The sequence below is a fragment of the Empidonax traillii genome, unplaced genomic scaffold (assembly GCF_003031625.1).
Source record: "Empidonax traillii isolate 1590-97213 ecotype Southwest subspecies unplaced genomic scaffold, ASM303162v1 scaffold281:size1424471, whole genome shotgun sequence".
NCBI lineage: Eukaryota > Metazoa > Chordata > Aves > Passeriformes > Tyrannidae > Empidonax > Empidonax traillii.
In genome coordinates this window covers 1,198,334-1,223,367 of record NW_020955474.1, presented here as the reverse complement: position 1 = coordinate 1,223,367, position 25,034 = coordinate 1,198,334, and the positions used below count along the sequence as shown (strand labels likewise).

The 25,034-nt window shown below is 40.0% G+C and overlaps 1 protein-coding gene across 11 annotated transcripts in view; it reads left to right on the top strand.

Moving 5' to 3' along the window:
* Positions 1-25,034, top strand: part of DTNA (dystrobrevin alpha) — a 227,255-nt gene that overhangs the window by 189,299 nt on the left and 12,922 nt on the right. For 5 of the 11 annotated variants that reach the window (XM_027890230.1, XM_027890224.1, XM_027890223.1 and 2 more), the window contains 8 exons: positions 6,466-6,553; positions 9,012-9,109; positions 10,486-10,599; positions 13,806-13,902; positions 19,228-19,387; positions 22,131-22,220; positions 22,763-22,931; positions 23,659-23,791. In XM_027890230.1, the coding sequence (XP_027746031.1) occupies positions 6,466-6,553; positions 9,012-9,109; positions 10,486-10,599; positions 13,806-13,902; positions 19,228-19,387; positions 22,131-22,220; positions 22,763-22,931; positions 23,659-23,791 (949 nt within the window). Of the gene's footprint in view, positions 1-6,465; positions 6,554-9,011; positions 9,110-10,485; positions 10,600-13,805; positions 13,903-15,153; positions 15,172-19,227; positions 19,388-22,130; positions 22,221-22,762; positions 22,932-23,658; positions 23,792-25,034 lie in introns of all 11 variants that reach the window. The other 6 variants (XM_027890222.1, XM_027890226.1, XM_027890220.1 and 3 more) reach the window with 2 other exon arrangements.

Sequence of the window (25,034 nt, the reverse complement as noted above, 5' to 3'; positions counted from 1 at the left end):
ATTATTTGTAGCTTCACCTTCCTTGAAAGTAAAAAATGGTAATAGTACATAAATAAAGATGATAATTTGCTTGTTAGCCTAGTGGTAGAAGTTTGGTTTTATTTTTACATATGTCAGGCATTGTCTTTAAATCTGCCTGATGTCTGCATTATTTGAATCTTGCATATAACTTTTCCCTTATCTCATTCAGACTCAAGGGTGCCGTGATCGTAGTTCATTGTTTCTGCTGAAGTGATTACGGAACATTGTCTACTAAACACACCAGCTATCCTGGCACTTGAGATAGTGGCATTGCAGCAGGCCACACAAGGAAGGGGAAATGCTGGCTCCCCTCTCCAAGTGCAACAGACTCTAGACTTTGCAGCCCTGTAGCAGCAAGGTAGTGGGCAGTGTGGTATATGACCCTAGAAAATGTGGTGCTAAGCAGAAAACTGTACAGTGTTTCTAGCAAAACTATGCTCAGGAGGTTTATTTTGCTCAGTTCAGTTTCCAGTACTGCTACTGCAGAATATTTCCCACGTTAGGAGAAAGTCTCCATTTACTCTAGTATATAAAAAGCAACAAGCAACTTCATTTGGGAGAGTGAATGCAATGGTTCTCTGCAGTCTTACAAAATTCACTTCTTTGTGTAACTCCTGTTGAAAATGGGAGAAATTTGTCCTACCCAGTGGAACAAAGAGTCTCCCTCCATTGTTCTGGATCTGCTTCTTCATTCTGTGGCCCTCTGGAATGTGCCAGTGGCGGGGAAAAGCAAACTAGTTTTTAGTGAGGAAAATGAAGACCATTTACTCAAAACAAAAGCACTTTCAAGGGGAATCTCATTCCCGAAGAAGCACTTACAGAAAGCAGGCTTGTGGAGGAGTATTTACACTGTGACTGTGAAAGCAAACTCTTGGGGGCATGGATGTAGAGCAGTCCTTGCCCATCTGTGATCAAGGGCAGGAGTGCACTACCAGTCAGTCTAGTTTGACAGGGAGAAGAAAATCTGACCTTGTCTACCACAAGTGACTTATTTTGATATGGTTGTTCGAGAGGCGAGCAAAGAGTGGACATGGTTTAGGGTAATTCTTTATGGTAGGCTGGTTTGTCAGGCATGGCATTTTGGATGCCACATCTGTGATTTATTTAGCTTCAGTGAGGTCCACCAGTTCCTCACCAGATCTTTTTGTGGATACCTGGCCTTATATTTACTGTTTTCATCCTCTAAATTTTATTCTATATATTCTGACCTGTTCCCTCAAGGTCTTGAGCCAACCTCATCAAGTCGTAGTACATTTGTACCCAAATATGTACATACAAATCATCTGCCATAACATCTAACGTGTTGATTTTGAGGAATGAATGGAGAGTGAGTGATAATGGACTTAATCATTTTAAAAACTGATGCAAAGCATCGTACATAACATCTGATTACTGACATTAAATCGCTGCAGTCACAGCATAGTGATGAGAAACAATCTCAGTTATTTGTGTAATTAGATTTTGACAGAAACATAACTAAGAGGGACAGCAGTCTTAGTCATGTGTCAGACCATGCTGCATTGCCATTTACTGCTTTGTTGGTAGAGACTCTTGGTAGAGAAATGGAATGGTTGCATTTTGGTAAAGACAAGAACAAAGTCTTGCCATCCCAAAGTTCCTGTGTGAAGCCAGTTTCCAGGACAGGTAGGTGAGGCCTCTGCAGGAGGCTCAGCTGCTGTCTCTCTCATAGTTTCATCTCGAGGCAAAGCTGAACTCCTCCTGTCCATGCCCTGAAGCAGCAAGATGCAGTTTGCTCAAAACCCACACAATTTTGTTAGGATGGTGCTGAGTTCAACTTATTTCACCCTGCATCTTAAGAAGATTTGGTAACCTGAGTAAAGCCTGTACTTAACCATAATAAGGTAGCTTATGATGTAGGGGAGGCTTCAGCTGGCCAGCTCTGCTGTGGAATCTGTCTGCAAAATACCACTTGTACATACCCAGACGTGCCATTACACGTTTTCAAGTTCTTCTGGCAGCCAAAGATAAAAAGAGGAATGATTGTAGCTGGACCTTTAGCTGCAAGAAAAACCTGCAGAAATACCTTGTGAGCATAATACATAAAATTACCCTAAAAACTACGTAGTAACACTTCAAAACAAGGTTTGGATTTTTTAGATACTGAGTCAAGCTAATTTATAGTAGCTAATGATCAGTCTAATATAGCCCACTATAACTTTTTTTCCATTTTAAGTGCAGCTAGTATTTATATTCTGAGTTTTGGGGGGAGGGGAGGGTAAAATTAGTTTAATTAATTTTTAAGTGCTTCTTTTTATTTTTAATCTGCAGTTATTTGATACTGCAATTAAAAGTCCAAGTTTTCCTTCCCATCCACCGCAAGCTAATAAGCTACTTCAGGGTTTTTTAGAAACCAGTACTCCAGAGCAAATTAAGCAACAAGAAAAATAATTAATTCATTATTTATAGTAACTGTATGGGTAGAAAATGTATGCCTTAGCTAGATGTTTTGAATAGTTTAATTGTAAAGCCTGGTTTAATATGTAAAACCAGTATCTGATATTTACTTTAGTTCATCTTTAATGTCTGATTCTAAAAAAGTACTTTTAACTGCAAATAGTTTTCACTTTTGTAAGTTAGAGAATTTGCCTAGTTTTCAGTATTAATTCCACATATTTCAGTCTTTTTCTTTTCAGGTGCAGAAGAAAATAAGATCAAATATATTAAAAGTAGGAGGTTGTTTTGGTTCCACAGAAAGCTACTTTCTGGGTGGGGTGGGTCCTATTTCTTTACTATAAAAGTGCCATGCTACTCCATGGAATGGAATTTATTAAGGGGGCATTCACAACAACTAACTGTAGCTGGGAAGGTTCGTCTAATCTTCCCTTAAAAGAGGAAAAACATTCAGAGAGCAGCTGCTACAGAGGCAATCTACAGACATTTGGTTCCCTTGAATGGAGTTAGTTTTTGTGATTATACCCCCATAGCTGAGTGTTATTAACATTTTGGTGGTAAAGTCTTGGGGATTCTAAAGTAAATGGCAAATTAACAATAGCAGAGGGCTCAGATGATATGTCTCAGTTTAAAGTGCCTCAAAACCAGGCCAAATTTGAAAGTGTCGTGGTTAAACACTCCTCAGAATACATTTGATATGGTTTTTATTGTTTTTACATCCCTGGGGCTTGGAAACCTACCCTTTGTCTGTAATTTCTGTTTGTTTATTAAGATAAGGTTTGTAGAATAAGAGCACATCATGAAGACCACATTGATATCTCTATTGCAAAAATTTCACAAGAGACTTCCCAAAGCAGTAGTGGCATAGTTTTAAGATCAGCAGGGAGCATCCATATCAACAATTCAGGGTGTCTACTGCAGAACAGGCTGTTTTGACTTGTCTAAAGCCTGAGAAATAGCAAAGATCCTCCAGTGTTGCTCCTTTGCTCACAGTCTATCGTATTTTATCTCCTTTGAGATACCTTTTTTGTGGATCTCCCTTAGATCATAGAAGTCCTACAGTACAGGTGATAATACTGGATATTCATTCTACATCCGAGTGGTGATAGATGCCAGACCAATTATTGCTAATAATTTAAAGCCTTTAAAGAAATGCTTACTACTGGAGAAGCAGCGTTCTAAGTGTTTATGTTTTTAGAAAAGAAGCAGCAGTAGGATGTTTGTATGCAAAATGTTCAGTTTCTTTCAAAAGGCTTCCTGAATCATTCTCTTGAGGGTCCCAAATTCTGCACACATATTCATAATATTTAATGGTTGTGTGTATGATTGTCATACTGTTTCATTGTGTGATTGCCCATGAAGTTGCTGAAGTAAACCAGAAGTGAATTATGGCAAATCAGAACTCTGAGACATAAAAGTTGTGTCCATCGAGGATAATGCTGCTGTGCATACCTCTGTGCTTAATGGTCACATAGAATAGGTTTCGTCTGGAACTAAATTTATCTCAAGACATAGAAATTTAATTTAGAGAGCTTTGGGGCTAGTTAGTGGCATTCATAGACCAGATTTGACGCACTGCTACATCTACTTTATGTCACCCACCTATGCATCAATACGTATCAAATACTTTAAATACAAGTAAGAATCAAAATGCTGCAGTGGCTTGGTTCATTCAGTGTAGCCATTGTCTCAGGGTTTAACTCACATCTCAGAACTATGGTGCAGATTGTGTTATGCCAACAAGTGGAACCATATTCCATTTTTCCAGGATAGATAATATGGTTGCACATCACTGTAAAAAGGAGGATTGATGCTGAACGATTGCTGTTTTTACAACCATCTGTTAGGATGCAGTGTTTTAGTCATTATGGTAAAATTAAAAATTTAATAAACTGTCATGAAAGTAACCCTTATTACTTGGTTTACATAATTTTATGTGTCTGCAAGAGTTGCTTGTCCCTTTCTTCGTCTGCATGACATCAGTACAGTAAGCATGAGTATGTAAGGAACAAAACTGTATAAATTTAGAAAAACTCCTTTAGCTTGGGTCTTTTCAGAAAGTAAATCGGTTATCCCACAAGAATCTGAGTAAACATAAAATTAAACTATATATGTAACAAAAGAACGAAAATCAAAAAGTCAGTGTCCATCTACCTCCATAAGTCTTGTGTGCAGTCTGCAGCACAAGCCTTGCTTACACAGAACTTCTCTGTGTCTCACTTTTCAGAGCTTTACTGTTTTTCTAAACCTCATGTTTGTGGTCTCACAAGTTATTGTCAGAATGAGAAAAAGATGATGTTTGTCTCTTTTCTTTTACATCAATAAGCCATAACAAATCCACATGACACCCAACTTCAGTTTAATGATCAATGAGTATCAACCACTACCCATTTTTCAAATATAACATTTAAATCCTAGCAGATTTTAGCAAGCTAACCAAAAGATGCCCGTTGTAGTTCCTTGAGTTACACTGGGCCATGATCTCATCGAGAAATTTTGGAAAAGTATCTCCTTTTCCTTTTAAAGATGTCAGTTCTTCAAAAGCAGGGCTTTTTTCACAAGTTTCCTCTGGAAGGCTTTTCATGTTCAAGATACAATTTCTGGCAAAAATCAGGATAAAATCCTATGCCCAGAGCAATTCTTGTTTTGCACACTTTTTTGAAATATGACGCTCGTTTCACCAGCAACCAGTTGCATACCCTGAAGAGCCCATGGGCAAGGAGGTGTGTACCCATCTCCCTTCAGCCAAAAAAAACATCATACAGTTGCCAAGGAATAAGAAGGTCAGACTTACCTCTGTCTGGGACAGTCTGCAATCTGTCTTGTACTCTGCACAGCAAAGCATTCTTCTCTCCTCTTCCTAGGGGCTTCATTTTTTTGCCCTGTGTATGCTAGAATTACTGAAATATAGGATTTTAAAGCCCAGGATTATCCAGGGTCAACTAAGTCCTCTTCAGATTTCTGGTTTGTCAGTTAAATAGTTTTGATGGTTCTCTGCAAACTTATAAATGTTTAGAAATAGTAAAAGTTCTCACTATATTACCTTTTTCCTGCTCATCTGACTAAATAATATCTTCCATTTAAAATAAGGACAGCTGGAAAGGCATTTACCTGAGAGAAGTATTTGCATTTTATATTCTTAGGGGGAGAAAAAATAATAAGATGCAGTATTTTAAAGGAATTCAGTATATTTTCTCTTTAGTTTCTAACACTTTCTGAACTGGAGACTTGATTGGCAATCTCCAGTCTCCACTGGAGATTCTGCAACTGTGACCCAAGTCCATCACAGTTGGTGCTAGTAGACTCCTGAATCCTGCCAGCAGGAGTTGTTTCCAAGTTAGAGTGAGTCCAGGTCTGGGATCAGTGGTGATATATAAGTTGCAATATTTTAAAGGAATTCAGATTTTTAGTTTTTACACTTTTTGATCAGTCATGCAATTCTCTGAAATCTTACTCCCAAATATCAAGAAACCAATAATAAGAGAAAAGGTCTGATTATAAATTCCTGGATCAGTGATTCCAAACAGTGGTCCATGAGGCCTTGGTAAGTGCCCTGCAAAACTGTCCTAAATACTGTTTTCTATTGCAAATCTGACAAAGTTTCTAAAAATTTTCGCAAAAAACACTGAGGTTCCCACTAATCCACTGTCCAAAAAGTAATCTCTCTTCCAGGTGATATGACAAACATGACATATAAAATTATTGCTGACTGGTGGTCCTAACCACCTCCCACTCCTTTTTGGGCAGAGCAAGTCTGCAAGCTGCATCTTGCACTGCCTTGGCCAGGGTTTGCAGACCGCTGCTGTTTCCCCCTAAGGAAAGGTGCCGCGTGGCCCCTAAAGCTGATCCTCCCAGGCTTTACCCTCCCCCTTCTCCCCTTTGCTCAGTTAACATCTGCCGTTGTCTAATTTGGTGACATTTTGCTTTTAAGTTCTATAAGGAGGGGCTGTGAGATGATGGTGTGAGAGAGCAATGGTCGTTTTTACTGTGTATAAACTTGTCTTCCCTCCTTCCCCCCCCACCTCTGAGCAGCGTGCTCGACAGCGCAAGTCGCCTGGATGAAGAACATAAGCTGATCGCCAGGTATGCAGCAAGGCTGGCAGCAGAAACTTCTTCATCAGTAAGTGTTATAATTAAAGGAAGGTACTTTCCTTCTGTCGTGTTCTAGGGGCTTGGCAAGATCAGGAAAATTGCATCTGACAGTCTAATGATTAATGGACTATTTTTCCCTGTCCTTTTCATCAGAGGCTGTTATGCTTTAGTAATAACATTTTTATGCCGTCCATTTAAACCAAAGAATCCACATACTAATGCATATAATCTATATACTAATGCAATGGTATTTAAATAATTACATCAAAAGGAATCTGACATCTTGAACTCAGGAAAGACTAGAAAATACTGTCTGGACTAGTTTGGTTAAAGGTTAATGATTTACTGCAGTGGAAAAATGGGTGGAGAATCCATTTTACTCTCTAGTTCAAATATCAGAGCCACTAGGGCCCTAAGTACTAAGGATTTTAAAGAATGTTCTTCAGCAGGATGACTGTAATGACCCCCTGCATTAGCCCTGGCTCCCATTTTCATTTCAGAGCAATGATTATTCTGCTCTATGTATCCCAAGATAGAAGGTGATGACAGGCTAAAACCTCACTAACTGCATTCAGGAACAAGAGCAAATGAAGCAGGAACCTAATCAAAGTATATAAAATCTTAAATGATACACATAAGGTCAGCCTAGTTACTTTTTTACCATCTCAGCCCATTTGGTAGAACAAGTGGTACAGAGTACAGAGTGCCCAGAAACATTTTCACGCAGAGATTTACACTGCAGGGTCAATTGAAAGGGTGAAATTGGGCACCACAGTTCATGTAAAGACACTGATTAACGCTCATGCCAAGAGAAGACAAATATGCTGCCCTATGCAGCTGTCTGTCATGGAAGATTTCAGACTACCTGCAGCTACCTGGGGAGAAAAGAGTGCTCCTACTCTGCCAGCCAAGCCAAAATCAGTCCTTTCCAGAGGTGTTTCAAATTTAAGGCAACCTATAGGTAATGGTGCTGGTTCTGAAGGACAGTAATCCTTTATGGGAACAAGATTTCTCATTAATAACATCCCTGGGTAAAAGCTGGTTGAAATCAGTTGTGTATGACATGTGTCCTCAGTATGGGGGGAAAACTTTGGAAACAATATAAATAGAGCCGGTTTGAAGGAAAATACTGAATTTCTCATTGCCATTCATCTGTGCTCTTTGAACAAAAGAGACAGAAGGAAAAGGAAAGGTTTCTGTATACAGAAATCTTTCAAAGCACAAGAGTGGCACCACAACAGGAGCACAGCAGAAATTTTTAAAGCTTTACTGATGGTCATTCTGGTTTTTAAGGAACAAAATCTATTAATAACAGTGGGCATTCAGGGTAAAGATTCCGATTCCTCCTGTATCAGTCATGACATCCACCAGCTTGTATCATTTTGCCTTTATGCACTGTTCTGCTTCCCTGTGGCTGAAGTGTTAATAGGAAAATGATTCCATAGCAGAAAAAATAGTATGTAGTTCCAGGAAAAACATACCGTCCTCTCCCCACAGACAGTCCTAACCTTTGTCATATTCGTTAGGCTATTGAGATGTATCTTCATCCTTTTTGAGGGTCCACGTCCTAGAGAAGGAAATGCCTGGCATCACATAAAGTAGGGCTCCGGGTTACATTTCACAAGGGCTTTCTACAGTGAGGAACACTCATATCACAGCAGTAACTCAGCGGAGTATTTTTAAATGTCTGATTCTTTCAGGTTGGAGTTAGAAACAAATGGATATCTTTGGTAGCTGTGAAACTTAAATGTCTTGTTCTGTGTTGTCATTGATACAATACTGAAATACAGGAGTAAGAACAGGGAAAACAGTAACTGGTTATTGTTAATGAACATGCAAAAAGAGAGCATAGTCCAGTGAATCTTTAGTGAGCACTGCCTAGTCTGGTAAGAAATTGTTTAATTCCCACCTCCTTTTATCGGAGGGAGGAAAGATTTTGCTGTACCTGAAGGACTGGGGAAAGAGGTTTTCTGAAGTATCATCAGAGCGTATAGGAATATTTGGCCAAATGGGTCACACAACCAGGCTGAAAACTGACTACAGCTTTCAAACTGAGTGTAAAGCCATAGTTTCAAGAAAGTAAAACATCACTGCACTGGAAACACATCCCCTTCTTTTTGGAGGCAGACACTGGTTTTTGCTTCAGTGCATTCCTCTTGTCTGTAGGATCAAAATTAAGAGCCATGTTACAGCAACTGCCTGCAGCAGTGCCATTGCCTTATATGACTGGTTCAGAGGAAGCTCCTTGAAAAAGCAATGAATGATGGGATCGTAAACACTAGTCTTATTTACTCTAGCACTTATTCTATTTTTACTAGCAATGGAGCCATACCAACATGAGCACAACATGGATGCTCTTTTTTTAGTGTAGGCAAGCCTGGTACTGCATTTTCTGTAAGCAGATTTCACAGAACAGATCTGTGTTGAACTCATGGGTCCATGCTGGCTATTCCTCTTTCAATGCAGCCTTCTCTGTTTTACAACAGCAGCAGAGTCAGCAGAGAGGGGCATCAGATATCTCCTTCACCATTGATGCAAACAAGCAACAAAGGCAGCTGATTGCAGAGCTTGAAAATAAAAACCGGTAAGCATCCACAAAGTACCTGGTTTTGTTCAGTACCATATGTTTGTTTGTTTCTTAGCATTTTTTACCACCTACACCCATACAATGTGCTTATACACGCGCATGCATCTCACCCTACAAAAAGCACGGAGCACAAAAATAGCCACACAATATGACAAAGGCTTTGAAATCCATAGCTACCCCATGTTTTCATAAGCATACTGTTAAATGACATGATATAATCATTGATACTTTACTGTTTGCAGCTGCTGTTTGTAAAGAGTTTTTAGAAAACAACTTATCCTGTTTCAAAACCGGATTAACTTTCAGTCAGATCCTCTGTAGCCCTATAACATGAAATGATAAAAGGATCAGTCACGCTTGTAATGTTATGCTCCCCTGCTTTTATTTGGGAAAAAGATGATTAAAGCTCTCCAGAACACAGTCTGCCTGGGAAAGGCTTACAGAAAGGTTAGCGGCAAGTTAGACTGCTGATCAAATGAGGCAGGAGGTACAGATGCGATGGAGACTGAGAGACAGGGTCCAGGAGAAATAGGCCAGCCGGCCCCAAAAATGAGTGATGCCTATTTGTCAACAACAGAGAATTGGGCCCTGGGTATCAGACTGCCTGATGCCATGAAACGTATGGCGGCAGAGCTCTGCTTTTAGTGCTGGACTGTAAAAGAGAGGCCAGCCCAGACCAGATGGTTTCCTATTCCAAACTCTTCACTGCCTTCTGTCACCGTGTAATGAGCACCACCAGCTCCAGTCTCGGTTTGTCTTTCATAGTTCAAGGCTGCCTCTTGACGGTCTGCTGTCCAGCACACTGTGAAGAAGAGACAAAATTCACAAAGGTTTCTACCTTCTGCTGTAAAGCTTTGTATTAGCCTTTTGACAGCACTCCAGAGCTGACGAGCCAGTCGTAACAAGACCTATTAAAGTGCTTCTCTGTGAATTGTTGACTGCTCTCACACCTCTACTTAGACTAAAAGTGTTTTTTTAAATGCCAAATGTTTTCTCTCATACTCAAAAATGGCCAGAAAGGTTATTTTAATTTTTGTTAAGTTCCTGAAGTGCTTGAAATGTTCATGGTGAAGAATTAGAAGGGAGCAATTCAGTTAAGCTTAGAGCCGTTTCGTGTCTACCTCTGATTTTTGGGGGTCTTGAAGAAATATTTCCCTTTATGGCAAAATCTTAAGAGTTTGTTCAAAAAACATCCAGAGCTCTCTCCTATTGCTGAGAGCTTCTTTGGTTGGTTGCAGCCCAGTCATTTTATCTATATCTACATTGATGAAAAGCTACATACAGTCATGCTTTTTCTCCTCTTGCGGTGGTCAGTGAGCTGGTTTGGTGCAAAATTACTGACTTGTAGTCTTTTGTTTATTCTCCTCCCCAAGAGAAATCCTACAGGAGATCCAGAGGCTGCGACTTGAACATGAGCAAGCATCTCAGCCCACACCAGAGAAGGCACAACAAAATCCCACTCTCCTTGCAGAGCTCCGGCTGCTGAGGTAAGTCCACAGAACCTCCGGCCATGACACAGGCCGAAGAGTTATCCTCAATAAGAGACAAACCTTGCTTATGGTTTTGGGGGCTTTTTAAAGTAAGTAAACCTGTGTGTACTCTTTCTCCATTTTTTAGTGCATGCAGCCTGTTGTCCTGGAAGTAATTAAGCTTATGCTTTGAACTGCATGCATGAGGAATCTCACATATTACACATCTACATTAGATTAAGCATGTGCATTAGTGTTTGTAGAGTTAGAGGTCTTAGGTCATTTGCAATAGGTCCCCAAAGCCTTGGCCGAATGCCATTAATCATATAGGGAAAAATGTTCTGTCAGAACAACCGCCTTTAGGAAGGCTTTCGTTAATGCTGAAGAAAATACAGAGCTACATGAAAACGCAGCCAGAATTAGGTGTTAATTTTTGGAAATTCTCCCCCAAGTGTTGAACTCTAAGGAGAGGTCAGTTCTCTTCATGCTGCAAAACCAGGATACAGAATGATCCTCCTTATCACGTGGGAGGTGAGGAGTAGCATGGCCTGCAGCAGTTGAAGATTTAGGGGATCATTTCTCCAGTTATCCCACTCAAGCTAAAAACATTTATATCAATGTGCCTGCATGTTAATTATGATACTCTACATGGATTTGCTAATTGCCATGAATTGAAGAAATACAGTTGTCATTGGCCCAGATCCGTAGGCTCTCTGAAAGTCCTGAAGTTCATGTTGTGAGAGCCAGACAGAGAATCCAGTAAGAACTATTCAAAATGCTTCATGTGAATAGAGAATAGGGTGTAAGCACTTGCTTTCCAATGAAACAATGGTAGTTTGCTCTGCCCCCATAGCAGTTCTCTCATGAGAAGACTAAAGAACACTATTGGCCACTTTGCCACTCCTCACACAACTAATACTTTAGTGGTCTGATTCATTTCAAAGAAAATTACTGTAAGAAACTGTGCTAAGGTTTTTTTCTTTAGAAATACTTCATAGTGTTATTATGTAGTTTTCCACACTAAAATATTTTTCTGATTCACAAATAATTACATTTGCCCTCCAATATGAAGACAAAATAGCTTCTTTTTTTCTATTAATGATTTTAGTATGTAATTACTTCTAGATATCTACAGGCAAGCGACATTCTGTGAGACGTATCAAACTGACTGTGATAAAAATGTGTACACTGTATGAAATACACCAGTAATGTAGCTCTTGTGCATAAAAGCTGAAGTCTATTTTCAGCAGGTTTAGGAGATTACCTTTCTATGTATTTGATAAATAAAATTCATTATACTTTAAAAAAAAATGATTGTGCAGTGTTAGCAGGCTGACTACCTTTTCAATTTTGATACACATATTTTAATTTCCTGGGATGTCCCTAGGGCAGTGATGGTGAGTTCTTCAATTATATCTTCTCTGATTTAATAGAAGTGTCATAATCAGAAAATAACTTCTAATCTGTGGGTCCAAACTGCTTTGCATGCCTTCTAAATGTTCACCATTTGAAAGGCAAAAGTCTGACTTTTTATTTACTGGGGAATTTTGACACCAACTCCAATTCTTAGACACCTAAGATGGCATGAGGCTGTTCTTACATGTAAAACAGCAGAACTCAGAATAGTAGCCCTGATTTTTGTCTGTTACCCCACAGATTTTTATGGCTTGATGCACTTAGGGCAGTAGGGCAGTTTAGTTCATATTGTCTTAAGAATTGCTGTAATCTGTAAATTATGTTGTGGAAACCTGTCCCAGGATCTTTCACTAGCTGTTATAGAGCTGCGGAGTCACTGAAGCGAGGTTCTGAACGCATCATTCCTTCCTATTACCACTACTTGGAAAACCCATAACTTCCAAGAACCTGCTCTGGAGTACAGCAGGAGGAAAAACTTCAGAGGAATGGTCTGTACAGTGCACACTGCTTAGATCCTAGATCTTCTCTCCCCGTGGAATGAACCTAAAACCCAGCAGAGATCTGTGCTGGGACCTGCCACTTTGAATTACACACACCTTTTTTTTATTATCAGTTTTTATACTCCATTGCCTTTGTACAATTCACAGAGTTTCCAACTATTACATGCCCAAAAAAGAAAAGCCAGCACAGGCGTTTTGTAGCAGAAAACAGATGAATCCTTCAGAAGAGTAAATGCAACCTGTCAGTGTTACTATCTGATTCTATTATATGGATGAGAGATAGCACACATGAGCAGTCCTGTAGAAATCAGTGTTGCTTACTTATAGCAGCAGGTGCTCACTTAGAGAGAAGGGGGTTGTATTTCCCTAAATACAGGAAATGAACATAAGTTTTGTTGGCTACGATACTTTTCCATTTAGGATTAAATTGTCATGTTTTTGTAGGTAGCAGAAGGCTAACAACATACTGGTTTTATGTTATTTGCAACACAGTAGTGTATGAAATATCCCTAATATGTATATTTTTTTAACAGTAATGTTGTTAATTACATCATAGGTTCCAGGAGAGAACAATTTTATTTTGGTTTTAGATGGGGACCTCTCACACAATTTAGTGATGGAACATGTGCAAGTGCTGATCCCCCATCCTGTGCAGTGGAGCTATGCAGAGTCAAAGCTGTTCGCATTTATGGAGGCACAGAGTGGCTGTCGCACTTGGAGAAGCTCAGTATTCACACTGTCACAGGACCACTACTGGACTCCAAGTCCAAAGAGCTGATTTCAAGCAGTTACATCTCCACTATGTGATAGTCTTACTCTTGCTTTCAGAAAAAATAAAATCAAAAGCAGTTTTCTGTCTGAATTTCTAAACTCTCTTAACTTCTTTCATATCTCACTGTGTTCAGTGCCCCTGCTGTAATTTCCTGTCCTTTAGGGCACGGCTTTAATTTCTCCTGACAGCTAGTGAGGTTATTGACTAGAGAGTTCCAAAGACAAAAATTGTCTGCATTTCCTCAGGGGAATAGAACACAAATTTGTTTGAACCTCATTTGTCCTTTGAAGAAGTGTCTGTGTCAGTGTCTGTCTTTTCCCTAATCACTATATTCGATCCCACGAGGATTCTTAGTATGAGGGAACTCGCTAGCCTTCATACAGCCCTGTTTCTCAGCACTATGCTGAATTCATACAATGTGTTTGCTTTCCTGTAGTCTACAGGCATGTATCTCATAGCAGGGCTGGGAAAATGATGCATTTAAAAGCTGCTGATACTGTGAGGGTGAGCTCTGATCAGATCTGCTTGTTTCTCAGACAGCGGAAGGATGAGCTGGAACAGAGGATGTCTGCTCTCCAGGAAAGCCGGAGGGAGCTTATGGTTCAGTTGGAAGGCCTCATGAAACTGCTAAAGGTAAGGAGCTCCACCTGATACTAACAAGGAGAACAGAGAAAATGAAGCAGGAGAGGAGAGGGAGGAGATGCAGCCCCAGAATTCTGCAGAACTTGACTGTTTCTACACACAAAATTTGGCTTTGTTTCTCTTCTTTTTTATTTTCTGCCTCGGTCTTTCAATTCAGAGGTTTCAAATGATGCTCAGATAATTTTGTTCCTGTAGCAACACTGCATCATCATTGTCACTTACTGCTAAGTGTAGTAAGAATAAAAAAAGAAAAAAACAATACATAAACTAACTATTAGCTATGAGAAAAAAACCTCAGCACTGTACACTATTACCTATTCCATCTCACTCTATAGAATTGCTTTGCTAGTTCCTTTAAGTTTGCCCATTCAGTTTCTGGTTCTGTCAGATGTGCCATTTGACAACCCAATCTAACTCCCTCACCTTGGAGATGCTGCCCCTACAACCCTTGTTCATTTTCACAAATACAGAAACACGCCCTTGCTGAACAGATAAAACATGCCTCAACAAAGGATCTCAGTTACAAACGAAGATATCAAAAAGCATGTGCATTTTTAAAGATTAGGGTAAGATGGAAAATATGTCTTTATTTGCAGAGTCCAGCCCTATTTTACTTGATGTGCCTCAGGACAGATGATGCCAGAAATTCACATGGGAAGAAAGAGCTCTGAAAAGTGTAGGAGTCTGTTTTGTTGTTGGCCATGCCAGATCAAATGAGTGCATGGAAATTCACTGCAACTTGGGTCATATATGGCTCTGATAAAAGCAGAAGGAATTTCACTAAAGTCCATTCGACAACATGTATTTTGCATTAAAGGATAGGTTTGACCCCTTTTGTCCCTTTTGCTTACTCAGACACAGGTTTCTGCCGCCACAATGCAGGAATTGGTGGCGCCTGAGCATCAGAGCCCACGTAGTAGCCAGCATATTTTTGGGAGCTGGATTAGGCAGGAAATTTTTGCTCTATCTATGAAATGCTGCAATGCTACAACTAGCAGTGAGGGCTGCCTGATGTCAATGCACTGCCTGGACAAAGACAATTTGGGGTAGGAAATGATAGCAGCTTTCTGCATTCTTTGCACTGTTACGGTGTTTCAAAGCGTGCGGAGGTGGGACCTTAACCTGGTCACATACCTTCAACTATCTTTGTACCTTTAGCCCTGTACTCCAAATTTGGATTTGTTTTCTGTTCTTTACTTAAATCCTGGCTAATCTCATGTGCTGATCCTCTTTTTTCTTTAGGAAGAAGAATTGAAACAGGTAGTAAGTTACCTCCTTATTGCAGGCCTCACTAACTCCTAAATGGGATTGTGTTCCTGTGATTTGTTTTACTTCCTCTACTTGAGAAGTGTGTGTGTTCTTTTGACCAAAATTAATATTTTGCTATTCTTTCCCACATTATTTTCAAATATCTTGGAGCAGTTTTCACAGCTGAATATCTTAGCCTTCTAGAAAGTGAGTCATGACTACAAGGAATCTTCATCTTTTTCTCACTCCTAAGTAAAAACATGTGAGGTTTTTACCTTATGTGGTAAATGTGATGAAATCAGCCTAGAATATGGATTAAAAAACATTTATACCATACATAACATTTTGAAAATGTAATGAGAAATCTGGAACTTTAAGAAAAACATAATTGAGCTTAAATCAGACCAGGGAAAATAGTTTGAAATCCCATTTTACCCAGAAAAAGTCAGGGCATCATGTGCACATCTTTAAAAATTGGCACTATGCTAACATTCCCATGAGTCTTCAGGAGAATAAATGGCTTCTGCAACCTAAATCAAAAAGAGCAAGTATCTATATTACTAATAGTAAATTTTAAAAGATTTGTTTTGGAGCTTATTAGTTTTGTAATGGATCTTGGAAATATATTAGGCTTTTAAAAAAAGGCACTTTTCAGATGGCAGTTTGATTTATGAGTTCAATAAAAATGCTTAATTTTAACAAAACACACTTCCTCTCGCTTCCATCAGCAAAAGTACAGTCACAAGTCTGGTGTGTTCTGTCTATGGTAGAGTTTGTAGGTAATGCTCACCTTCATAAAACTAACACTGGCTAATTTTTGTAGAGCATCGATCTACACACAAAAAAATAAAGCTGATGAAACATCACCTCCATGTAAAGGTTGTCTTTTTTGATTCTGCAGTATTAAGAGATATTCCATTCGCAAAAGAGAAGTTTCCAATGCGGCAGGAGTTTCCAGATCATATAAAATGTTCACTGGACGGTATAAGTGAAAGCACATTTTCAGGCTGCTATGAGATATTTTTATGAGATTTTTTTTCTTCTGAGAGTAATAGTCTCACTGAATACCAGGTGATGATGCTAAAGAATTACTCTCACCATTTCCATTTAATGATCCTCATTATGCTATGCCGTTTCATGATCTGTTGAGAGAAACAGGATTAAATTAATTTCTGGAGGAATTCAATCGGAATGAGCAGCCTGGCAATTCCTCTAATGGTTATAAACTATCTAGTTTCTCTACTGCCTTTTCTTGAGAAAGGATAATGAGTTCTTCACATCCCTGTCATTTGATGAGGCTGTGAGATGGGCTTTCCCCATATGTTATCCCAGTTCAGTCCCGGCAGAGGGAGCAATGGGCTAAAGCTCCTGTAAAGCCAGTTTTCATTTCAAGCATTTTATCCTAAGCATGCATGACACTTGGTAGTGGGAAAACCTTTCCTGTCTGGCAATAATTAACTTAAAAGCCATAGCAGTTTGACTAGGGATGGTGAGTAAAATAAAATACATGAAAGTTTTCCTAAAAGGCATGAGGATGTTGATAGCTGCAACCGAGTGCAACACAGAAGTCGAAACCATCCAAATATCCACAGTGGCTGTGGTAGCTCCCCTTTCAGCGTGCCTTAGTTCTCAGCTGGTGGAGCTGCCAAGTTTTGGGATCAATTCAGTGCTCAATTTCTATTTTGAGCTTACCAAGAAGTTGCTACTTACTGTCACAGCAGATTTCAGACCGTTATCTCTAGCCTTTGAGAACCACATCTCTCCCGATAACCACTAAGCAGGAATACAATCCTAGTTGCGCTTCATTTGCACAAACTTGGGCTGAGGTGGATCTAGATGAGTAAAATATATTGAGTGTTCACCTCTCTGAAATCAGGCATTCTCTAATACCCTCCTGTTTCAACTTGCTCTTCATCAGTTTTGTCTGATACTGCCCAAATATTATAAAAAATAAGGAGGTTTTTTTTTCCTGGACAAGGGACCCCAATTGCTTAATCTCCATGTGCTTCCCAAACACTTTGTTCCATCACCAAAAGCTACAGATGAGAGAACACTTTATCGTAAACACGAGATCTCAGTCATAGCTGCAAAGCAGACACAGGGCAAGCACTGGGCATGCAGCAGCTTTTGCATTTCTCTTGTGGGAAAATTCCAACCCAGAAGTACTGGCAGGCATCTGTTATTTTTAGTAAATAAAATGCCTATCCTGAAATTCATTCCTGAATGTGGCTTGACTGTAGGAAGCAAATTTTGTCCATTTTTTTTTTCCCATCTTCTCTGAAAGTTCCCACTGTTTTTGGTGTTCCCCAGAACTGAGATCAAAGGCAAAGGAGAGCTAAGGAAAAAAGGCAAGTGAAAAAAGGCACTCCTCTTTCAGGGAGCTGGGAACCAAAAATTCTTTTGTAAATTTCACTGGGGATGAAATATGTTCCATTGGGGCATAAAAGGAGAAAGCTGTAGATCCCAAGAGCTCTGCCTGATGTGCAGGGGGTGTAACTTCCAAGGACCTTGGAGCATATCCAGGTTGCTCTGTGCCCTAGCTCTGGAAGACTAGAGATCTGCATTTGTGCTGGAGCTGGTACAGATGATTCCAGAAACAGGAGAGCATCTGGCCTTTATGTATTTGACTTGCCTTTCATCCATCATTTAAATGTTCTAAAACCGATCATTAAAGAAATTATAAGTATTAAATCCTCCATTCTTCCATCAGTAATGTGCTTATTCCTCATAAACCTAATTTGCCCTTGATGTCTTTCTGGGGATAATGTCTCTTAGAAAGGGGTGATAGGAGAAAAGAACAAATAGCCTAGTATTCTGATACATTATTTATGGTTCACGGCAGGAATTTATAAAAATCTCAAGGGCAATGCTGCACTCATTCTGCAATGGGCTGCTCTTTGTCTTTTTGGAACATATTTGCCAAACCATATCAGGGCTGCAGTGGCAACCAATACAGGAGTCAAAATAAATGCCATGGGAAGAATTAAGAAATCCTTCTGAATTCTCAAAATAATTGGGGTAAATACCAGCCCTCAGGTCACTTTTGATTGTAAACAACCAAAGGCTTGTGTTACAATTCCCCTTTAACAGCACTCAAGCCACTTCCATCTTTGGGATCTACTAAGCACAGATTTTTAGTCAAAAGCCATGTGCAGTTTGGTGTGGGCTCCAGCATTTGTTTTTCCTTACGTGGATAAACATTCCCAGGGGTCTGAATCAGTGGACAGCAGGAATACCATGTCTCTCGGTATCACTCACTCACCCAGCTGCATTAGTAAAAATTAGTATTCTGTAAAGTCTTCTTGAATTTCAGCTAAGTGATCCTAACTGTGAGGTGCTAACAGCATGACATTTATGTGCCTGGTGTTAAAACATTTTCACTTCCAGCAGCTGAACCCATAGAAGGAATTTATATTGCCCTGTCCCCACAGTTTTTTGGGTCTGCCTGAGTATGTCCTGTAGAGAAAATAATTTAATAGTGTATGATTTAATAGCAGCTCAAGTAGTTCTCTAGCTCCAAATAAAAAGCAGAAAGTTTATTGCGAGCGTCAGACTTTATGTGACTGAGAGGTCGCATGTACCATGAACTTGTCCTGCAGGGAGGCAGAAGGCAGGGCTGTGATCAGCTCTGATCTGATGAAAGGGGCTGTTTCAGTCCCTTACCCAGGCTGAAAGCCATGCTGATGCCAGCATCTTTCCCCTTCTCACAGCCAGAACAGGTTATGTTTTATCAGGCATTCATGTGAACTGGGGGAGTGAGAGAGGGAAGAGGGCAGAGAGTTCTATAGTGTGGTGTTTATTAACTTGGATTTTTTTTTTAATTTAGCTGCCTGACATTTTCCCATGCTTAAAGGAAGTCAGATCTTGACTCATATTTTCCTACTTACTGTTTTTCTAGACAGAAGCACTGCTGTCCACTAACAACTGACTGTGGTATATTTCTAGCATAGTTAACATTACCCAACTGATCTACAAACAGCATGACGCCTTAAAGCTGAGGGATGGGTGACATGGACAGCAGGCAGACTCTTGCAAAGACCTGTTTAACCCCTTGTGATTGTTTTGCAGACCCAAGGGGCAGGGTCCCCACGTTCCTCACCCAGCCACACGATCAGTCGACCTATTCCAATGCCCATCAGGTCTGCCTCTGCCTGCTCCACCCCAACCCACGCACCTCAGGACTCTCTGACCGGAGTAGGAGGAGACGTGCAGGAAGCCTTTGCACAAAGTAGGTCTCATAGCTTGTCTGAGGTACCCAGAGACTGAAGAATCATTATTTCTTGTGGTTACTGACTAAACGAACTTGAGCTTGAGAGTTGCATGCAGTGAAACAAAACGAAACAAAAAATATTTGCAACAACTGGGTTTTGCCATTGAAAATCAACTTTGTCAGCCATCAGACCTTGCTGTCAAAGTGATCAGGTAAGCAAAAACTGGACAATGATGCCAGTTAATGGATGTTATGGTAAGAGGGAATTTTGGTCAAGACGGTCAAAGTGATTATCAGTGCTCTGTTAACCAGAAGAATTGCTATTGACCTCAGCAAGGCATTGTCAGTATGTTTGGTTTTAAATAAAAACTTCGCTAAAAATAGATGATACAATCATAGAATTAGTTCAAGAGGAAAGGGCTTTTGAAGGTCAGTGTGTTCTTCTGCTCCAAGAAACAGGGCTTCAAGGTGAGATGAGACCATTCAGGATCTTTACCAGTAGACCAGGCACACATTTTCCACACTCTCTGTTCCATTGTTTGATCGTGCTTACTGTGGAAATTTCTTGTCCTTGTTTCTGATTGGAACATCCTTGATGCAACTTGTGACTGTTGTCGCTTGTCTTTTTGCTTTGAGCTTCTGAGAAGGGTCTAGCTAGACTGGACAGGAATAGAGTCTGGAAGTCGAGGTGAACCCTTTCTTTGCATTTCCAGAAAACTGCCATCCCCTTTCCCACTCTTTTGTCAAGTAACAATAAATTTTAAAGTGTTTTGAATTTCTAAGGCCACAAATTAAATTACTATGTTGAATACTGAAGAAAGTGAGTCTGCTCTCTCCTAAAATATTTACATAATTGCAATTCTGATTTGAATAATTTTTTCCCTCTTTCCCTAGTACAAATTAAATGTAAACTCCGAAGTTCCTCTGCTACAGTGGAAGCATGTTAGTTCCTGAGAGCCCAGGTCATCCCTCTCATGCACTCTTCCTCTTGATTTCCTCAATGGGAATTGTGTCTTTGTGTATATCTTAGGAGAAGGTTGAATCTGTAATGCAATCAAGAACTTTCTCCTAAAGTGCTAGTCAATTCATGTATAGAACAGAGGCATAATTCCTAGTCCCAATATAACAGGTTGCTGCTGATCTCATTTTCTGTGGCAAAAGAAACAGACAAGATATATTTTTTTTTTTCTGCTGTGAAAAAAAACCGAGACAGGCAAAAATATAAACTGCTAACCCCTGTGCTGTTATGGGACAGTTTCTTCCAGAGTTAAGAGTAATAGAAATAATATAGTGGACACAATAAAATATTCATAAACAATACTAAGGCTGCCTCAGGCAAATGCATTTTAAGTGTATAAATGTGTTCTGGTCAAGTTAACGAGCAATATAAAAAGTTATATGATCACATTTTAAAGCTGCTGCACTTGATAAATATGTATCTTTGTGTCGTTATTTACTGTATTCTCTAGAAGGGAAGGTCAAACCCCAAGAACTTGAAGCCAGCCGTTCTGTCACATCTTGACATACGACTTTGTGAGGGGGTTGGGCTGAGATTTTATGGCTCCATTCTCTGCTGCACCAACAGAGATCTGTCTGTATATACATAATGCAGACAAGTCGTGGTTATAGGACGTGTTCTCTTCGTTGTTTCTGTTTCTCTTTCATAGTGTTTGCAATAGTTGAGTTACAAAAGTGAGAAGACTTTAGAGAGGGAGTGGTTGTCTGTTTATCAAAAAGAAACTAACTACTATAATTTACATTCCTGTAATCATTTGCTAATGGAGATATTAAAAATAACACACTTCCTTAGGATCTGAGGAACTTTTTAAAATGTATTGGTTTGCATTCAGGCAGTTTTAAAAAATTTACAGCAGCCTAATCCTGCCAAATCCTGTAAATGATTCTGTTTGGAAGACTAGAGGTTCTGTGGGATATATTGATTATTCAGCTACAATAGTATCTGTGTTTGGGATTTGGGGGAGTTAAGCATGCGTTACCCACAGACCCCTCCTAAGGAAGGAGTATTTCATGCAGCTCACAAGAATCTTTCATGATTGATGGTTAAGGGAATATTGCCAGGTTCAGCAGGGAAGCACTTCTAGATGCGTTTATTAGAAAGAGTTTAAAAGCAGCCTGGGGCTGTTTAGAGAGGCAATAGCACTTCCTTTATTAAAAAAAAAAAAAAAAAAAGGAGGGGGTGGAAAGAGAGACAGTAAATTATAGAATATACAAGAAAGTCCTTGAGTTACAGGAGAGGCTGAGAGGGAGTGGAGTAGAGAAATCCACATATCCACATAGTCTTGGTGAGGTCAAGTGTGTTTCTTCAACATTTGCCATAATTATCCGGCAAATACCTGGCAATAATGGTGTCATTAAACAGAGCTGTGGGAACTTACAGAAAACGCTTCATTTCTTCCCTCCTCCCCCACAGGCACTGTAAATGAATTCACGCTGGATTTAATCTTCCAGGCCTGGTCTGCTGGTGTCACCACACAAATGCAAGCTTGATGGCAATGAATAATCTCCAGATATTTGGCATTGTGATTAAATGAAGCGTGAGGGTAGGCTTCTGCTTTTGCATGCAGCATAAGTAAATGAGGCCATTCTGCAGAGAACTCTGCTGCACGTGTCCTTCGTAAGGGCTTTGATACCCTGAATTATCACAATGACAGCTTTCAATGGGGTTAAAACTGCCTTCAAGAGGAAAACATATGTCATGTGAATAATCGTAACACTGTGCTTTGTCCGTCTCTTGCTTCAGGTGCAAGACGAAACTTAAGAAATGATCTGCTGGTGGCAGCAGATTCAATCACCAACACCATGTCTTCTTTGGTCAAAGAACTAAATTCTGGTGAGTGAGGTTGGCGAGGGTGGATAGTCACCACATTGACATTTCACATATTTCTGAAAAAAATGGGAGGCGGGAAGATACAAAGCAACAAAAAAGCAATGTAATGTATCTTTAAAGCTTGCTATGCTTTTAGAAAAAAAATTCCTTTGTAACGGCTTCAGGAACACAGCAGTTCCCAAAGCCATGGATGTAGAGGTGCAGCGGGATATAGTGAAAACTTTAAGTGTGTTTGTTATTCCATGTGGAGTGGGATTTCACTCTTTATAAATATCATTCAGTTTAGAACATACAGGACCTATTATAAATATCGTCTGTAGTATTCTCATTAAAATATCCTACCTAATAACTGAGATAAGCAAAAGCTTCAATATTGGGTCCCACCACAAGAAGAAAACTATAAGCTTTGCCAATAGCTGTAGAATAACATGCTGTTATTCACTGTGGAGGTGGCATTCTCAGTTGGAAAGGCAGAAAAATGCTTAGAGAAATAGGCAAGAATACTTAACTTTTGTGAAAGTTAAATGGAAATTTTTGCTTCACAGAAGTGGGCAGCGAGACAGAAAGCAACGTGGATTCTGAATTTGGACGGACTCATTTTGATGACCTGGTTCCATCCCCGACGTCTGAAAAGGCTTTTCTCGCGCAGATCCATGCCCGGAAGCCAGGGTACATCCACAGCGCTGCTGCCACTGGCTCCATCCGTAGTGACATGTGGGTACCTGCTCAACCTTCTTAATCACATTATTTTTCTTTTGAAAACAGTGTGCAGCATGCAGTATTTTCCCTCAACTATTTGATTACAAAAAAAGAAAAAGCATAAATCCAAGTGAGGACTGCTTCATGGTTAGATAGTAGTGAGCTCTGTAAAGGCCAGAATTTGGGATTCCCTCGGGAGTGAGCTGTCTCACATCCAGCCTGGTACACTCAGGCAGCATGGAGGCTGTTGGGCAGATGTTCTCCCTAATACGCTCTGCAGTCCTATTCCCTCCTTATCCAGACTGAGGGGCCTATTGGAGCTCACTGGGGGAAAAAAAAAGGTTTTAAATGGAAAAGACAGAATGCTTTTCATTGACCAACTCAGTTGATCAACAAACAGATTTATTTTTAGAATCTGAATCTTCCTTTCAGAGACAGTAGGCATCTTTTACTTATTTTTACTTCAACCTCTTTGTATCAAGTTATTCAGAACTTTTGTTTCTCATTTCCTTAGGGAAAATGCCTTCAGCAGAGTATGCCCTTTGGTGTACTTCATCAATGCCAAACCACTGGAGAGGGGAAATACCAGAAGTATTTTCCTCTGCTAGGAAAATACTAGCCAATGGAGCATGTGGTTGGGCTAGAAGTATCCCACACTCCTCATAGCTTACAATAAATGGAAGTTTTATCGACTATGAATGTCATTCATCTCAGGAGGCTATTTATTAATAATTTTCTTTAGGGTTACAGAAGATGGAGACCCCTATGTCAGAGCAGATGATGAAAATTATGAGAATGACTCTGTCCGCCAACTGGAGAACGAACTGAAAATGGAGGAGTACCTGAAGCAGAAGCTGCAGGATGAGGCATACCAGGTGGGAGAAGGACACCAGCTGCCCGTATTTCTCCATAAGTGAGAGACGACAGTGCGCCATAGACTCCCAGTGCCATCTAACCAGTCCTAGGCTCTGGGGTGTGACTTCTTCTCAATTAATAGAGCAGTTACATCCCAAAAAACTGCTGCCACTCTTCAACAGACACGCATGCATCTATCCTTTTTGCATATCCAGGAAGACCACACTGCCTGAGGCACACAACAGTAGTCCATAGACTTAGCAGGGTACCAAGGTGGGACAGAATTGCCTCTGAACTTGTTCTCTGCCCGTGCCCACCAAGTCACTTAGACCTAATTCCCCCCTACCATAGATGCTGGCTGTTAGTGTGAAGCTGTCTTGCTATTTTCAGATATTTTTTTCTCCAGTAGCAAAAACGATTCATAATGTTTCTCCAGTGTGAACTGAAGCCAAAGTGCACTCTGTGTTATTGTCATTGTCAGAATTCGGAAGTACCGAAAAGGGTCTGAAACGAATTTTATCCCAGGGGACCAAGTATTCAACAAGCATCTGGTACAGAGAAGCCTGGGGATTTCTGATTAAACACCTCCCTGAGGAAGTTCTCAAAGGGCATTTGTTTAAGACTGAGTAAAGCAGATATTGCAGGGGTAGCTGGAATTTTGTAGATATCCATGTCTGCGTGTCTTGATCTCCACTTCTGCTGGGTGTAATGGATTATTGCCAGGCTTTAAGTTATTCTGACTTGGATCATCTGAATATAAAATGCATTACTTTTTATAAAGTTGGTAGTAGTGTCAGTAGGAGGGCAAACCTAGTTCAGTTATGTGGTAGCAGAGCTGAACCGAGCAGAAATAACTTTTCCCATGTGGTGATCAGTTTGAATTTGGACCTCACCCCTACAGAACAGAGAACAAAAGATTAAATGGGCTAAAAAAAACAGATTAGGCAGGTTCTGAGAGATCAGACATACGCTAATGAGATTCAAAATCACTTTATGGGCAGGAATTCTTTAAACTGCTGATTTCTGGGAGCTAACAAAATCTAGCCTTTTTTTCTGGTACTTTTCATCTAGTGTCCAGTGCCAGTCACTTTGGATACAGTAATCTGAGACTGACAGGCTTGTGATGGAATGAAGATTGACTGCTCTCTTGGACTTCTTTTCTGTAAAGCTGCTAGGATGTGTTAGTCTTGTAGAAGTTCGAGTCTTATCAAAATTGCAGGTAGTCTTGAGGTTGATGTGAGCATCTTGTTGTTCTTGTTAATG